This window comes from Paralichthys olivaceus, chromosome 10 (genome assembly GCF_024713975.1).
Source record: "Paralichthys olivaceus isolate ysfri-2021 chromosome 10, ASM2471397v2, whole genome shotgun sequence".
Lineage (NCBI taxonomy): Eukaryota > Metazoa > Chordata > Actinopteri > Pleuronectiformes > Paralichthyidae > Paralichthys > Paralichthys olivaceus.
The window spans coordinates 2,274,564-2,292,648 of NC_091102.1; the positions used below are offsets into that span (position 1 = coordinate 2,274,564).

Below are 18,085 nucleotides of genomic sequence, written 5' to 3' on the forward strand. Positions count from 1 at the left end.
AGATAATGATATACAGTGAATTAACCCTAAAACCAGGTCTCCATTAGAACCAAAAACATTTGTGCATCCGTATAATGAACAGAGGTTGAACATTTTCTCTTCAGTCATTCCGTCCCACTGTGATTCTACAGCACTTTGCCCTCTCTGGACCCAGTCTGCAGAATCTTCAGTGTAACAATGTGTTTGATGGCTTTTCTGAACCAAGGGTAGAAGAAAACATAGATCACAGGGTTTAAACAGGAATTAAAATACAACAACCAAATCTGAAGAGCTGCATATGACGCCCCGACGAGGTTACTCTCAGCCGCAACAGCGAAACAATAATACGGACAGGAGCAGAGTAGAAACACAACAATTACAATACCCAGAGTCCTGGCGGCTTTCAGCTCAGATTTCGTAGCTTTCACAGACTCTGAACGTTCTACAGCGTGACCGCGCATGGCTCGAGCCTGAGACACCACCACCACAAACACTCTCAAGTACAAAACTGCAATCACTAGAATGGGGCCTAACAAGGTCACGACAAGATCCACGAGTCCTTCGGCAAAACTGACGACAACGACACAGTTTCCATAACAGGAGTTAAACCTGTTTGGCTCTTTTAAGAAATCCCTCAGAATCCAGCTGCTGTGAATGGTAGAAAAGATCCAGCACAGACACACGGAGAGTTTCACCCTCTTCAGAGTAACTCTGGTGGTGTAAAACATGGGGTCGCAAATGGCTATGTAGCGGTCGACCGATATGAGCACCATGCTTCCTACGGACACGCTGATGACGAGGAAACCTAAAAAGTAATGCACGCCACACATGCGGTCGCCCAAGTACCAGCAGCCTTGGTTGTGCAGAAGGAGAACCGGCATCTGCAGGACGCCAACACAAAAGTCTGCCACCGCCAGAGAGAGGAGGAGGAGGTTGGTGGTGGTGTGGAGCTGCCTGAAATGGGAGAATATCAACACTGAACACATAAGTCTTATATGTAGATGGAGCAGTACGTGTATTCAGCAGTTATAGGACCATGAATTATTCTGTAACATGACACAATCAAGCACAAAATGATGTTTATAGTATTTATGTCCCTGTAGTGTTAAAGAACAGATCAATTCAAACTGTTCTCATTCGTGTTTCATGAGCCAGAAAAACAAGCAAACAACATTTTCAAAGCGATGTGGAGAAATATTTGATCTGTGCCTGAAGTGGGAGATGGAGATGATGACGAGCAGGTTGAGAACCACGGTGAGCAGAGTGACGCAGGAGAGCCCACTGTAAATGAGCTCTGAGTGAGGGAGGGTCGTCCTCCTGCAGGAGGTGTTGATGTGGGGAAAGCAGAGCTCGACCTCTTCCAGGGCCTCCATGTTCAGAGAGAGAGGAGGAGCTTCTGAGCTCTCGCAGCCGTCCGAACCACGTCTCAGTCTATTTTATCTCTTTCCTTCCTCCACTCCCATATGCAAATTCAATCTTGATAATCAATACGTCAACCTCAGTAAAGTGCATTCTTCTACCAACAGTCCGCTTAAAGGGATAGTTCACCGAGAAATAACATCCACACACACTTATCTAGCATTGATTTATTTATTAATTATCATTTTAAAATTCATTTTGAATTCAAAGAAAAGGATCAAATCAGTCTAATTATACAAAGATCTCCTCATTCCCACATGATATGATCAATATTATCAGAGATTTCTTTTATACTCATTTCTTTTGCTATTTCCCCACATGTCGACCTCATGACATAAAACATGACTGTGTATTATTCTGCATTTAAACAATGTTGTTCTGGTCTGTTGTTGTTGTTATTGTTGTTTTCTTATCATTTGTTACAAGAAAGGAAACAAAAGTTAGATTATACGAACAATGAAAAATGAAATGATCACTTTTGAATCTCTATAACTCACCTCATTCTTTTTTCTGTCTCTTGAAACACATTGAGAAGCATCAGTACATTATATATTACATATAAAAATAACAAACACAAAGGAATAACACAGAACATGTTTGTTTCTGTGCTTTTCCTGAGTTTTTGACTTTATTTTCTTTTAAACTAAATTTGTCTTTCGAGAACATTCTTGTTTTCAAGCGAGTTGAACATATTTTCAGAAACAAACCGACAGAATGGAGCAAACTGCATCTTCTCTGTCACTGCATCACAACTGCTATTTATCCATTTATCCTTTTTTAAATTTTATATTATTGTGATATTTATTCAAACGATTGTGTCTTTATGTTTAAGTGATGATTAACAAATGATATCATCACAAACTGCAACACTTATAGATCGTCATGGTGGATCATGATAACAGTTAGATTGCTTATATACACATTATTTCTACTTGTGTAAATTATTGACAAAACCTCTTTCATGTTATTTCTGCTCCTTTGATCTCTGTCACACCTTTTCTTATGTATAAATACTTTAAACATGAATACACCTCTTAGTACTTTGCACAATCCAGTCTCCAGCGTTTACTTACAAGGTATTGCACAATCGCTTATGGTAGTTTTTATATTTAAGTTTGTATATTTATACTTATATAAATACACCACAGCAAAGTTCTTGTATGTGTAAACCTGCTTGGCAATTAAACCTGATTCTGAATTTATGTTAAACATAAGACGAACATTAATGAGAAGTATTTACACAGATACAGAACAATAATGACCTATTAGCCTGTGACTTTAAAGACGGTGTATCTCTACAGTAGTTTTATATCTCTGGAGCCAGGTTTCAGTATCTTCAGAGTGAGAATGAGTTTAATACATTTTCTGAACCAGGGGTAGAAGAAGGCGTAGATGACCGGGTTCAGACAGGAGTTAAAATGAGCCAGCCAGATCTCAACGGCTGCAGACGAAGCATCGATGGACGTGTCTTCACCTGCCAGAGTTGGGAAAAAATACGGACAGAAACAGATCAAAAACACAACGACCACAATGCCCAGAGTCCCGGCTGCTTTCATTTCTGTCTTCTTCACAGTCCCTGAACGCTGAGCTGTCACGGCCACAACGTGAGTCCTGATGGCTCGAGCGTGAGCCAGAGCCACCATGAACACCCTCAGATACAGAACTATGATGAGAGCGATGGGAATGATGAAGGTGAAGATGAGGTCAATGACTCCCGCGATGTAACTGATGACGACGACACACTCCCCGAAGCAGGAGTTGGACCGGCCTGGACGCCGCAGGTGATCGTTCAGGAGCAGAAGCCTGTAGAAAACAGAACAAACCCAACAAAAGCAAACACACACTTGTGCTCGTCTCTTCGTCACTTTGGTGGGGTAACGCAGAGGGTCACAGATGGCGATGTAGCGGTCAAACGATATCAGCACCATGGTGGCGACCGAGGCCGAGGTGATCATGTAGTCTAGGACGTAATACAGCGTGCACACGATGTCACCGAGAAACCAGCATTTCTCTATGTAGATGATTTCAACCGGCATCAGCAGGATGCCGACGAAGAGGTCTGAGATGGCCAGGGAGAGGAGGAGGAGGTTGGTGGGGGTGTGGAGCTGCCTGGAGAGGGAGAAATTCATCACTACACTGTAATACACAGAAGTTACTTCACTGGTAATACCAACACGTGTAAACAGGAGGATGATATCTGCCTGAAGTGGGAGATGGAGATGATGACGAGCAGGTTGAGAGCCACGGTGATGATAGAGATGGAGGAGAGCAGGACGTAGATCAGCATGGCCTGGGTGTAAGGTTGGCTGGGCTTCCTGCAGGAGCTGTTGAGTCGTGGGAAGCAGAGTTCACCTCCCTCCGGATTCTCCATCGTCAGAGAGGAGAAGCTGCCGACTGTCGTTCTCTCCAGTCGTGCTCGCTTTTATCTCGCTCCTCCGGGTCGCCCTTCCTGCCACTGCTCAACGGACACTAAGGAATCCCCCCCCCCCCCACAAAACTTTCCATCATGCACTTGACTGACAGTTGTGCTCAGAGGAATTCTGTTTTACCGTCCATCCCATTCTCATGAACACAATGGTGAAATTAAAAGCATTAAAATCTAAAATGGAAACAATAAGAAAACACTCCTTTGTCTTATTCTTGTTTTATCTCAATTGTCTGATTTTATGATTATTATGTTTTGGACTACTGGACAGATATTACCACAAAGCTTTGTGGGAGGATGTGACATTAATCCGGACAGAATGAATTCCAGGAATTAGGATTCTCTTTTCTAACACCGACATGTTCAGGAGACTGAAATTTAAGAGTCTAAACATCTGGATCTAGTGAATTTGAATGTGATGTCATGAGGGAACTGTTGGGCCGTGAACTCTACTGAGTGACATCCTACTTATTTCTTTGTCAACACTGAACTGTAGATCAGAGAAAAAGACAACACATTGATAGACCAGGTGAGACTGCAGAGGGCGCTGTTGCTCAGTAAAGAGAGTCAGATACATGCTGTCATCAATCCAGACTGACAGTTTGATCCGGTGGTCACTTGTGGTTCTTGCAATGAAAAGAAATATGTGTACATTCACGTTAACGACGCAAAACTGCTTCTGTGATTGTTTTCTGTTACAGTTGGCCCAAGACCACGCGTTGCATGATGACATGCACATACGTGTAAACAGCTAAAAAGGCTAAACAATACCAGATTCACTGTTACGTCTGGGAAAGAGACGTCTCTTAAACTGTTGTTATTTGTAAAGCTGATATCAGTGGTGATAACAGGCCGGTTTGTTAGTTTGTGATTGACGGATCATGGCACGTTCATGTTGGTTTGTAGAAGTTTTTCAACTTTCAGCTTTAAAAAACACAAAAGTTTACTGTTTACTTTGAACTGTTGGTGAACGGAGCAATAGTTGCATCATGTGTTGATGTCGAGTTTGTTTTCCGCTGCAGTGACACCACCATCGCAGTCGCCTCATTGTGTGACGCTAATGAAAGTAGGTGTGAAAATGTCCTCATGCACAGAGGTGCACGGTTACAAGCAGCAGCTAATGGGTCACACTGAGCCCTGCAGGGGGTTAATAACACAATGAGTGTGTGTGTGTGTGTGTGTGTGTGTTTGGTAAAACTTCAACTTGAATTTGACACATAAAACTTTTTATAACGACACAGAAATTAGAGACACAGCAGAAAGAACTAAAATGTCGCTCGAGTTCATACCTGCAATTAAACCTGTTAGATTCACATTTCTTTCATCAAATCTCCATGAATTGAACAAAATGGAATAAAATAGCAAATATGACTCAACTGTCCCAAAGTAAATGTCGTCCTTATCGTTTGGTGAATGGTGATTATGGCCAAAAGAGCATACAGCAAATTCAGGCCACCTTTGGTTGACATGCAGTACTTCCATGGCTCATGTGGCCCAGATCTGCAAACAGGAGCACACCGTCCAGGTGCCGTCATTCCATGCGGGATGTGAGTCGTGCGGGCTGTGGGCCAAATCTGAGCCCCAACTATATTGGTAAGTGGTAATGTTAAAAAAAATTATAAAATAATGCCGGATCTGCTCCATTGTTTGGATCCACAGCAAAATGTTATGAGTTCTCTCTTGATCTGTTGAGTAGTTTTTGCATCAGCTTCCTCACAAAGAAACACGAAGCAAAAAACAAACCGATGGACAGGGATGAAAAACCTCATTAGTGGAAAACACAACTCGTCATCGTCCACTGATACTTTTTATTGATTATACACTTTCATAAAAAAGGTAAATGATGTGTACAATTCAAACCGTCATTGCTCTGAAGACCTTCATTGGGCGCCCTCTAGTGGTGTTTACCAGGCACATTTACAAGATGTGTCTGCTCATCATGTTTATCAAACTTTTCTCTTGCAGTAACTTGTGCTTGAATCCAATTATCATGTTGTGCTTTCTGTTCTTGTATTTTGCTGCAGAATAAAAACAGTGAAGCAACGTTCATCACATGGACTTTGACTGGAACACTTACAAATAATGTAAATTTACTGAAATCTAAGATTTTCCCTTAAAAATACAACTTAAGCTCGATTAAAGATTGAAACATTTTATTATGTGTCAATTAAGGAATGACTCAATTTATTAACGGTGCAATTAGCTTTTATTTTATTATCAGCTCAAGTGCAATCTTTTGTCCATAAATGAATATCATTATTTTATTTTGACTTATTGTTCAAATAATATTGAATTACATTGCATTGATATTTCGATAAATAAAAACCTCTTTTTAAATGCATGATTATATTCATTTTCTTTTTTTAAATAAAAGTATTAATCAAAATATGATTTTAATAACTGAAAATCATTAGATTTTTTAAAGAATCTCATACAGATATATATATTTCCTAATTATATTATATTATATTTTTACAGAACAATGACTAAACTATATAATTTCTTAACAACTACATCAAATCTTTTAAATTTCACCATTCTGGTTTTCATCTCACTTAAGTGATACAAGTGCGACATCTAGTGGCGAAGTTGTATAATTCAACCACCTGAAAACCCCTCACCTCAAATGTTCGGTTGTGGAAAGTGTATTTAGAGTTACAAAATAAAAGCACCCTGGACAGAACTCCACTCCATAATATTTAATAATTAATATTTTCCCATGAATGAGTGAAGATTCTACCTGTAACTCTGTGTTGAGTTATGCTTATAAATGATTCTGTCCATTTGTATTGACTGTGACTGATTCTACTTTATGTTCCAGTACTTTGTGAATGTTCTGAATCGTTTTATTCAATTTTTAATTTACAAAGAAGAACAACTTACTTTCACAATGCTTGTATTGGATTAAAAAACAAATGCCTATAGGCCTACTCAATTACAATGGCTTCAACTTTAGGAAAAAAAAATCCTCAAATAAAAAGCATGTATTGGTGAGAATATTTTAGATTCACTGTAGATAATGATATACAGAGAATTTACCCTAAAACCAGGTCTCCATCAGAACCAAAAACATTTGTGCATCCGTATAATGAACAGAGGTTGAACATTTTCTCTTCAGTCATTCCGTCCCACTGTGATTCTACAGCACTTTGCCCTCTCTGGACCCAGTCTGCAGAATCTTCAGTGTAACAATGTGTTTGATGGCTTTTCTGAACCAAGGGTAGAAGAAAACATAGATCACAGGGTTTAAACAGGAATTAAAATACAACAACCAAATCTGAAGAGCTGCATATGACGCCCCGACGAGGTTACTCTCAGCCGCAACAGCGAAACAATAATACGGACAGGAGCAGAGTAGAAACACAACAATTACAATACCCAGAGTCCTGGCGGCTTTCAGCTCAGACTTCGTAGCTTTCACAGACTCTGAGCGTTCTACAGCTGCGACATGACCGCGCATGGCTCGAGCCTGAGACACCACCACCACAAACACTCTCAAGTACAAAACTGCAATCACTAGAATGGGGCCTAACAAGGTCACGACAAGATCCACGAGTCCTTCGGCAAAACTGATGACAATTACACAGTTTCCATAACAGGAGTTAACCCTGTTTGGCTCTTTTAAGAAATCCCTCAGAATCCAGCTGCTGTGAATGACAGAAAAGATCCAGCACAGACACACGGAGAGTTTCACCCTCTTCAGGGTAACTCTGGTGGTGTAAAACATGGGGTCGCAAATGGCTATGTAGCGGTCGACCGATATGAGCACCATGCTTTCTACGGACACGCTGATGACGAGGAAACCTAAAAAGTAATGCACGACACACATGCGGCTGCCCAGGTACCAGCAGCCTTGGTTGTGCAGAAGGAGAACCGGCATCTGCTGGACGCCAACACCAAAGTCTGCCACCGCCAGAGAGAGGAGGAGGAGGTTGGTGGTGGTGTGGAGCTGCCTGAAATGGGAGAATATCAACACTGAACACATACGTCTTATATGTAGATGGAGCAGTACGTGTATTCAGCAGTTATAGGACCATGAATTACTCTGTAACATGACACAATCAAGCACAAAATGATGTTTATAGTATTTATGTCCCTGTAATGTTAAAGAACAGATCAATCCAAACTGTTCTCATTCGTGTTTCATGAGCCAGAAAAACAAGCAAACAACATTTTCAAAGCGATGTGGAGAAATATTTGATCTGTGCCTGAAGTGGGAGATGGAGATGATGACGAGCAGGTTGAGAACCACGGTGAGCAGAGTGACGCAGGAGAGCCCACTGTAAATGAGCTCTGAGTGAGGGAGGGTCGTCCTCCTGCAGGAGGTGTTGATGTGGGGAAAGCAGAGCTCGACCTCTTCCAGGGCCTCCATGTTCAGAGAGAGAGGAGGAGCTTCGGAGCTCTCGCAGCCGTCCGAACCACGTCTCAGTCTATTTTATCTCTTTCCTTCCTCCACTCCCATATGCAAATTCAATCTTGATAATCAATACGTCAACCTCAGTAAAGTGCATTCTTCTACCAACAGTCCGCTTAAAGGGATAGTTCACCGAGAAATAACATCCACACACACTTATCTAGCATTGATTTATTTATTAATTATCAGTTTTAAATTCATTTTGAATTCAAAGAAAAGGATCAAATCAGTCTAATTATACAAAGATCTCCTCATTCCCACATGATATGATCAATATTATCAGAGATTTCTTTTATACTCATTTCTTTTGCTATTTCCCCACATGTCGACCTCATGACATAAAACATGACTGTGTATTATTCTGCATTTAAACAATGTTGTTCTGGTCTGTTGTTGTTGTTATTGTTGTTTTCTTATCATTTGTTACAAGAAAGGAAACAAAAGTTGTTTTATCTCAATTGTCTGATTTTATGATTATTACGTTTTCGACTGCTGGACAGATATTACCACAAAGCTTTGTGGGAGGATGTGACATTAATCCGGACAGAATGAATTCCAGGAATTAGGATTCTCTTTTCTAACACCGACATGTTCAGGAGACTGAAATTTAAGAATCTGTGCAATTTGGTGCAGATCCAACTAAACATCTAGTGAATTTGAATGTGATGTCATGAGGGAACTGTTGGGCCGTGAACTCTGCTGAGTGACATCCTACTTATTTCTTTGTCAACACTGAACTGTAGATCAGATAAAAAGACAACACATTGATAGACCTTGTGTGGCTGCAGAGGGCGCTGTTGCTCAGTAAAGAGAGTCAGATACATGCTGTCATCAATCCAGACTGACAGTTTGATCCGGTGGTCACTTGTGGTTCTTGCAATGAAAAGAAATATGTGTACATTCACGTTAACGCCGCAAAACTGCTTCTGTGATTGTTTTCTGTTACAGTCGGCCCAAGACCACGCGTTGCATGATGACATGCACATACGTGTAAACAGCTAAAAAGGCTAAACAATACCAGATTCACTGTTACGTCTGGGAAAGAGACGTCTCTTAAACTGTTGTTATTTGTAAAGCTGATATCAGTGGTGATAACAGGCAGGTTTGTTAGTTTGTGATTGACGGATCATGCCACGTTCATGTTGGTTTGTAGAAGTTTTTCAACTTTCAGCTTTAAAAAACACAAAAGTTTACTGTTTACTTTGAACTGTTGGTGAACGGAGCAATAGTTGCATCATGTGTTGATCCTGTGTTGATGTCGAGTTTGTTTTCCGCTGCAGTGACACCACCATCGCAGTCGCCTCATTGTGTGACGCTAATGAAAGTAGGTGTGAAAATGTCCTCATGCACAGAGGTGCACGGTTACAAGCAGCAGCTAATGGGTCACACTGAGCCCTGCAGGGGGTTAATAACACAATGTGTGTGTGTGTGTGTGTTTGTGTGTGTGTGTGTGTGTGTGTGTGTTTGGTAAAACTTCAACTTGAATTTGACACATAAAACAGCAAATGTTATGAGTTCTCTCTTGATCTGTTGAGTAGTTTTTGCATCAGCTTCCTCACAAAGAAACATGAAGCAAAAAACAAACCGATGGACAGGGATGAAAAACCTCATTCGTGGAAAACACAACTTGTCTCCGTCCACTGATACTTTTTATTGATTATACACTTTCATAAAAAAGGTAAATGATGTGTACAATTCAAACCGTCATTGCTCTGAAGACCTTTTGTTCAAACCAGGTTCAAATTCCTTTTTGATTTAAACAATCATCCCAAAGCTCGACCCTCACCCTCACCCTTCACCCTCACCCACATGGTGGCGCTGTGACCAGTTGCAATTATATAGAGCCTTATAGTCAAAGCTTCATGTCTTAATAGTTCCTTAGAACACTGAGGAAAGCCTGTTCACACATTCACCTGAGAATATATTCCATACCTCTCCTGCAGAAATCATTTTCACCCCGACACAGAAAAAAAAACCCAGATCAACACCAAACATATTCAAAGCTTAAAAAGAATCAGCAAGATGTCTGGTTTTTACACGTGTACGTGTCAGCAGAGATCTGTAGCAAAGATAGATGACAGGAAACAGAGCGTGACTCTGAGTCGCCATGGAAACCTAGGAAAACAACCAAATTAGTCAGTCAGGTTAGTCAGTCACTGATCTTAAAATGATACAGATGCGTCTTCTACAAAATGGTCATTGCTTGATGGGGGGGGCATACCCAACGGTTGGTGTTACCGTAATCTACAACAATCACAGTTTCATGCTGGGGAAAAAATAAAGTCTGCAACCAGATGAACAGTTTCAACGTGATTTGATTGGCTGGTGACTCTACTGCTGCTGCATCAAAGCTTTAGCTCGGCTCAATTTCTGCCTCTACATGTGCAACGTAACAGGACCAGCATGCAGTTGGGCAACACATGACGTCACCCCATTTAAAGTGAATGTGCAGTGTGTCAGTTGAAGCCAGCCACGGGTGAATTGCACTTACTCAGTAAGACCAGGCCAGTTTGATGAGGGCAGGGTTTTCATCCTCATACTTTGACAAGACGGATCTGCGTCTTCTCTCACCCACGCCGCACCTCTGAGGAAATCAAATGACAGAAGTTCAGTTTTAGGAGTGAGGCCCAACATCAGTACAAAATATCTACTTATAAAACTTAATATAACTTAATATGATCATCTGTGTGTTTATGTGAATCTAGTCAGGAGCTGTCGACGTACCGGGATGCAGGTGTTTCCCTTCTTGACACACAGCTGTACTTTGCAGTGCAGATAGACTTCACCGTCCTTGCCTTGGAACTGGAATGCGTTAAAGGAGAAAGTGTTGGATGTTCCCTGTCCGTTGTTCACCACCTTCACCGTCGAGTCAACGGGGTTAGGGCAGCTGCTCAAAAAGACAGAAGAGCAGATATGACGGGGGGACCAGCATCCTTGTCCACGCAACCACAACCACTCCACAATCACTGGGATCTGGAATATTTTGGCTTCATTTTAACACAGCGGGAGGAAATGGAGACGCATCATCATGCAGTCTATGGTCTCACCCTTTGATGATGAGGTCATATCTCAGGCTTCCGTTTGGGCTGGGCTGATCGGTCGCCCAGCAGGACTCCGTCACCACAACAACCATTTCATCGTCCAGCCCATCCGCCTTCAGCTCCACCGAAATCTTCTCATCCAGTTGCAATTTACTACTCGGTTGTAAGGCTTCCTTGGTGTAAGAGTCGGTGTAGGCCTTCATGGTGAGATTGTAAACCCATCGTCCATAAGCAATCTGCTGGCTGACGGAGCTGGAAGACAAAGAAAAAATTCAGTTGTCTTCCTTTCTCAAAAAGTTAAGCTGAGTTCTTGGTCCCCTCTGGAAGTGTACACCAAGCACACACCTGTCTTTGATTTTGAAGGAAAAGCTCTTGATGTCCGGCTGTTCGTAAAGACAGGAGAAGTTGATGTGAACTGAGTCGTGACGGTTGATGATGCCGTACATGGAGCTGTTCCGTGTCATGATGGTGTTCTTGTAGATAATTTGGTTGTTGTTCACCTGTAGGGACACATGGAGACAAAAAATGTTACTGCACATTCAGGCACACCTAACATCACATCACAATCTATTTTTAGATTCTACTAAATAAATATTTAGTATATATTCTACTAAGAGGTACCCACCATGATCACTGTGCCACAGGTTTTGTCCGTGTCAAAACTGAAAGTCACCATGTGCGTCTCATTGTCCATTTCACCTTTGCAGGCCACGTCATTGAGATGTAAGACAGAGAAGTCGATGCCTTTGTCCTCCAAGAGACATTTAGCCATAGTCAACTTCGCAGCTTTCTGCTCGCAGGCCGTTGGCTCACCTGACAAAATATAAAGCTCATTTAGCTTTTGTCCAAGCGACTTAAAAAGCAAGAAGGAGGAACATGCAGATGTTTAAAAACATCTTTTAGGGGGTTGACACACTTTCAAGAGTTTATATCATATCTGTCTAACATTAATTCTTAATGTTATTACATATATTAAAAAGGTTGTTACCATGTTTAGCTCATTTAAGAATTATCTGGTGCCAAATTTCTTTATTGGGCCAAAAGAATTGAACATGAAAGCCAATTAGTGCATGATCAAGGCCACAGGGCCTCATTGGGAGTATTCCACTTATTACATAAATGTGAGACGATAAAAACAGTTTTTTTTGTGTCAAAGCTGATTCACCAAAGGAGCTTGTTGATTTGTATTTGGAGGCAAAAATGGCCCGGCAGACGCAGCCGGTTTCCCCGTTGTTCTTTTCCCCACAGAACTCGTGATCACTGCAGAGCATGTCCCGACAGACGTCCTGATGGAAAGCAGCTGCAAACACACACAGATACAGCTGTTGATCACACACAATGATATGAAATGCCAGTAAATTTGAGTGAATGTAATTGATTCTGATTCAACAAAGCAGGCTGAGATTTGCAACTGGACACTGGACTCTGTCTTTATGTTTGAGTAGAGATAAATTGTCTTATCTTATTTTAAAACTTAAAACAAAGATACTGCATCACAGTCTTACAGCAGCTGGTCCGTGACTTCCATCCCTCCACTGTGATGTTAGAGAAGCTGCAGCCTCTGACGTACGCCTCCATGAACTGACATTTGAGAGCATCCACTGCAGGGTAATTACACAGCGTTTGTGTGCAGGCGGTAATGAAGGGTTCTCGGTCCATGTGCATGTTGCAAGCAGTAAAGGGAGCCTGCTTCAAGAGATTGCACCTGTTCCAGTGATGCAGAGGATAAAGACGGGACATTACGTAACAATAAACTTTATTTAGTCAGTCCGTTATCAACACAGTACGGAGGATACATGCACTGGATGTAGCTAACTAGCTAACTGTAGGTGGAGCCAGTGCATTCAAGCTAAAAAAAACTGCTAATGCTAACGGTCTCTTGTTTTCACAAGGTTGTGATGGGGTGACTGATAATTAAACCTCCAGTTCAAGTGTCATGATTTCTGAAAACTCCTGAATGCTGAAACGCTGAAAGGTATTTAAACGGTCGACTTCCACGACTCAGAACAAGATAGTTCCGTTTGCATTTACCATTCAGTCGTGGTGTTGCAGTTGATTGTTGGGTCCACGATCTCATTATACTTCGTGTCACAGCTGTGGGGAAACAAACAATCAGATTATTTCATCTTATTTCATCTGGGCAACAACTCGTTGTGTCGGAGGTCTCACCCGGGGACACTGTGCTTGGAGACTTTCTCTTGACTCACAGTCCGACTGGAATTTCCACATAAACCTTGTGAGTCTGTTGCTTTTGGTCCTGACGAGTTTCAGGAGAGAAAATATGACGGATCATTAAACTTTGAAAGCAAAACAAAGGCTTCACATAGTGACGAGCAGATCAATACCTAAAGCAGTGATACTAGAGTTAGTGTCTCACATTATATCTTCTTAAACATTTGATATTTACCTTATAACACAGTCTTGTGTTTTGATTAAGTAATTAACAAAGAATAGTAAGAAGAAAACATGGCAGGTGATGATTAAAAAATAAACCCATCAATTCTGATTCTGATTCTGCATGCAGAAAAGTACATACATTTCAAAGTGTACTTATATAACTCTCTATTCTAAGTTCATACATCGCTGCCAACATGGCACCTTCAGCCTGAGCCCAAATATAATTACTTTATAATTACTAAGAATGAGGGATTTTAATTGTGTGTACCTGTCAAGTGGATCTGAGTGATGGAGCCATCGAAGTGAACAGAGACTGTGTAGTTGAAGGCTGACATCTTAGCAGTCACTCCAGTTCGGTCCTTGGAGAGCTCCACACCATGGACCACCATCGCCGTGGTGTTGAGCGTGAGCTCTCTGTTGTCGAGCTTCATCACAGCAGAGGAGCGACGAGTCAGAACAAAGACCACGCGTTGAATTCAATTTGAACTTTTTGCATTGTTAGCATTGTTTCCGTTATTAAGGCCAGAGAGATGCATCACAATCATCTGTCTACTTTCAGGGTGACTCACCAGAACTCGGCCTCCTTGTTCCAGCGAGATTTGAACTCTCGCCTTGTCCAGCTGCAGAATCACGCGTTTCAAAAAACTGACATCTTTGCGGCGTCTTTCCCGGAAAACCCCGACCACCTGGAAGCCGGGGATGGATGAGGACTTGAACAGAGTGTACCCACAGCGGTCCTGGACAGACTGGACTTGCCCGGCAAAACTGATGACTGAGGAGCCAATCACGGTGCACACGTTGTTTGAGAAGCAGCTGAGGGAGGCGGGGGGGGTTGGGGCATATTCAAACAGAACATAACACCATCAGGGTTTGATAACGACTCATGAAGAACTCAGGATCATCATGTACTTCAGGATTTTGTGTTACCTGCCATTTCCATTGCAGCGCTCCATGGGACCACAATCACTGACAGCAGCAGCAACTCCACTCTCATCACAGGAAACAGTGGAGCAGATGTTTGGGTCTAGTACTGTTGTATTTGTCTTGTAAACAACACCTAGAAATCAGGAAAGATATATTTTTACGTGGTTTAAAAAAATCACTTACGCATAATGATTTATTTAGTAGTTTACAAACCTGAGAGTCTACATCCGCTCATGTCTGTGATGACACCTGTTCTTGTTTCATTTGTCTTGAATATCTGTTTAGAAACTGTGAGGCCATTAACCTGCGCGTCTGCTTCCTGGAAAGGGTCAAAAAATCAAATAATAATCGTCAAAGACTTAATAAGTTGAGTTTAAAACACAACAAACAGAAGAATGATGCGGCTGTTGATCTGCCGCCCTGTCCACCAACTCATACCCGTCATCCTGATTATTCTACTTACCACATCAACATGAGTGTATCCAGAATACGTCTTGATTGCCAGAATTGCTTGTGACCCAAAATTGCCAAGTTCAATTTGTTCAATCTGAAAAGAGAATTCAGACAAAACACAGAAAGAAATGTTGTGAAAAACTGAAAACAACACAGGTCAAAACAAGTCACTATGAAATACTCGCCTCCGACTGTTGACTGTCTTTTAATGGAATCACGTTGACACATTTCCCAGCGAGCTTAAGGTTGGGAAGAAGTTTATGGACCCCAGATCCAGTGGGTATTTCTCTTGAATATATCGCCAGGCCACCTCGGTCAGCTGTTCCTCCAGACATCAGAATACAGTCGTTTTTGATTCCAGGTTTGTACTCGCCATTGAAGCAAACGGCAAATCTGCTGGAATTGAAGCCCACCTGTTGGTCAGGAGGAGACACAACCGATCAGTAATAACATTTCTTTATTTAGTTATTAATTGGTAGGTTGATAAAACACATTAGAGAATTTTTAAGACTCACATATACTTTGTCGTATTTCTGTCCATAGTAGGTGATGGGGCACGACGTGATGTTCATCTCACCTGAACTGGTAAAAGTCTGGTTTGTTGTTGCTGCAGTACCTGAACACATGGAGACACATGGTGTTTGTTTGGATCTGTCTTTAAGTTAAGAGTTAACTTAGATCTCAGGAGTCACAATCAATAGTTTATGATTAGTTAAAATGTTCAACTCTGGTCAGGTCAAGAGGTCATAACTTCAAAATAAAGACTTGGACCAATGATGATTGGATCCATCCCAGCCCAACCTATCCCAGGATTCATTGCGCCACAGTGACAAACCAGGTAATGGCGTCGGCAAAGCGAGGAGACGCTCAAGGCTCGACTACCACGCTTCAGCTCAACGGAACAGCTAATGGTACAAATTTAAAGGGGCGTTAAAAACGTTCTCTGCGTGTGCGGCTTTAATTCTGTTGCTAGGCAACAGCAATAAGGGTGGGACGAGCTGGTGACGCCGATCACGGAAAATCCTCTGTAGACCAGAGCTTCTCATTTCGGTTCGGCTTTTGCCCTGGAAGGAGGCGGTCTTCAGGGGCCGGGTAGACCTCTGAAGGATGCAGCCCCTGAAGTGACACACGGCTGAAGTGACACTGAGGACATTCTACAAGTCCTCCAGATGTTTTCACGTTACAGGTTCAGGAGGTTTCTAAGTTAATAGGGGATTTTAGGAATCCTCTGAATGAAAAGATCTTGCGGTGATGGTTTTCTTAAAGGTTCTGGTAGAACATCACATAACACTTTTCGTTAATCCCTCATCTGTAGGAGGCTTATTAACGTTTTCTTATTAGTGTGAATAAAGTCAGTGGTTGTGTTTGAGTTGTGAAGCCTCTCACCTGCGAGCACACTGAGCGCAGCCAGGTATAATACGTGGAGCATGTTTGTGGTCGCTGACCTGGATCTGAAACACAGTAAAACATACTTTAAGGGTTAGGGGTTAAGTCTCTGTTACACTTTTTCCAAACAGAAAATTGTGCGAGAATATGAAGTATTTGTTAAAAGGTTTGCGTTTTCTCCTCTTCCTCCCAATAATGAATGAAAGCATTGTTTAAATCCTTGAAATATTTTACCTTGTGGGGCATTGCAACCCTTTTAAACTTTAACTGCTTATTTGCCGTTGTTCCATTCTCAACTGGTACATTCACAATGAATTCAACACAAACGCATTCATTTATCTAAAAGTCATTTTCAATTTCTTTATCTGATGAATTCAGTCGGAGAGATGAAAAACACTAACACTGTTAACGCAATCAATGGGACCATCAAATAAAAAGAGAACTTGTTTTTTTCTGTTTTAACAAAAACAACAAAAAAAGAGAAATCCAAACGTTTAGCATTGGACCTTTAAGTGTCGGAGCTACAGCGTTTCTCACAGTGTGAGTTTCTTTTCATTTTAAATTGCTTCAAACTAGTTTTTCACCTGTGTAGCTGTGAGACCTGGAAATATCATTAGAGCATTATTCAAAAAAACATTATAATAATTATTTATTTATTTATTTTTCCAAATATCATTAAATTTATTGAATATTTTAGTTTTTTTAACTTCATACAAAATTATGTTTCTTTTTAATTTTTTTGTCGATATTCCATAATAAAAGTTTCCTGTCTCAAAAATCATTAGTCCTCATATTATCTAACAGGAGGGCAAGTTTCCAGGTTTTCTTACCGTTGTAGGAACTGAAGTGCAGCAGCTTCGTGTCGGAGGAGACAAAGACGCTTCGGCCCGATCGGTCTGCGTCGTCCGTCTGTGTGGACGACTCGGGACTCTGTCTGACTCCTCGGCACAGTCAAGACATTCTCATCCCGGTCCTCGTGACCAAACTGGCTTCTGTCACGGAACATTCCAGGCTCACAGCACTGTGTAATTATCTGAGGGTGTCTGATGCAGACTGTGATGACAACCTGACAATGTCCTGGTGTCAAACCCGTCAATGGCTTCATTAAGAGATTCGTCCTGAAACATTTTTATGACTCTGAGCTTATCCACACTCGCCTGTACTCGGTTTTTACAGTGTTGTGGATACATTTCTATTATTACCTATTCACACAGAAAGGCCTTGGTTAGACGCCATGTTCGATCCCAGGACATTCCTGTTGTGAGGACACAGTGCCAACCACTGCACCACCGTACCAACCAGTCCTTCCTTCCATTATCTATACTGCTCATCCCTAATGGGGGGGTTAGAGCTGATCCCGTCAAAGCACTGACACACTGTCTAAAGAATAAAGTTTTATAATATAAATAGATAGATAAAAAAAGAAATAAAAGAGTTAGAATAACTGTGTAGTGTAAGAAAAGTCTTGGAGAACATGTGAACTCCACACAGAAAGACTCCGAGAGGCTGAGAGGCGACAGCTGACGTGTTGTTCTTATTTAAAGAGAATTAAAATGTCTGAACTGACTCAAGCCTGCAGGTTTCTCTTTGCAGCACAAAATGGTTACAACCTGCAAATCGCTGCTCGCGGCTATAATTGAATTTAGC

At 41.5% G+C, this 18,085-nt stretch overlaps 3 protein-coding genes and 1 pseudogene across 3 annotated transcripts; all 4 read right to left on the bottom strand.

Annotated features, from left to right (window-relative positions):
* Positions 1–97: 97 nt before the first annotated feature.
* Positions 98–1,564, bottom strand: LOC109641138 (trace amine-associated receptor 9-like). Its single transcript, XM_020105486.2, has 2 exons — positions 1,189–1,564; positions 98–933 (listed from the first exon to the last, which is right to left on the bottom strand). Exons 1-2 carry the CDS (start codon positions 1,350–1,352, stop codon positions 126–128), a joined length of 972 nt encoding a protein of 323 aa, XP_019961045.2. The 5' UTR covers positions 1,353–1,564; the 3' UTR covers positions 98–125.
* Positions 1,565–2,480: 916 nt separating this feature from the next.
* LOC109641137 (trace amine-associated receptor 13c-like) lies at positions 2,481–4,812 on the bottom strand (annotated as a pseudogene).
* A 1,632-nt stretch (positions 4,813–6,444) lies between these two features.
* LOC138411909 (trace amine-associated receptor 7a-like) lies at positions 6,445–7,939 on the bottom strand. The gene has a single exon (XM_069533465.1). The coding sequence runs from the start codon at positions 7,806–7,808 to the stop codon at positions 6,963–6,965; it is 846 nt and encodes a 281-aa protein (XP_069389566.1). The 5' UTR covers positions 7,809–7,939; the 3' UTR covers positions 6,445–6,962.
* A 1,934-nt stretch (positions 7,940–9,873) lies between these two features.
* Positions 9,874–17,459, bottom strand: LOC109641134 (alpha-tectorin-like). The gene is made up of 19 exons (XM_069533464.1): positions 17,269–17,459; positions 16,439–16,503; positions 15,568–15,668; positions 15,238–15,465; positions 15,063–15,146; positions 14,813–14,918; positions 14,603–14,732; positions 14,245–14,488; positions 13,944–14,100; positions 13,448–13,535; positions 13,310–13,372; positions 12,784–12,983; positions 12,444–12,578; positions 11,904–12,091; positions 11,624–11,778; positions 11,285–11,530; positions 10,962–11,124; positions 10,729–10,821; positions 9,874–10,352 (listed from the first exon to the last, which is right to left on the bottom strand). Exons 1-18 carry the CDS (start codon positions 17,442–17,444, stop codon positions 10,729–10,731), a joined length of 2,622 nt encoding a protein of 873 aa, XP_069389565.1. The 5' UTR covers positions 17,445–17,459; the 3' UTR covers positions 9,874–10,352.
* Between the last annotated feature and the right edge of the window lie 626 nt (positions 17,460–18,085).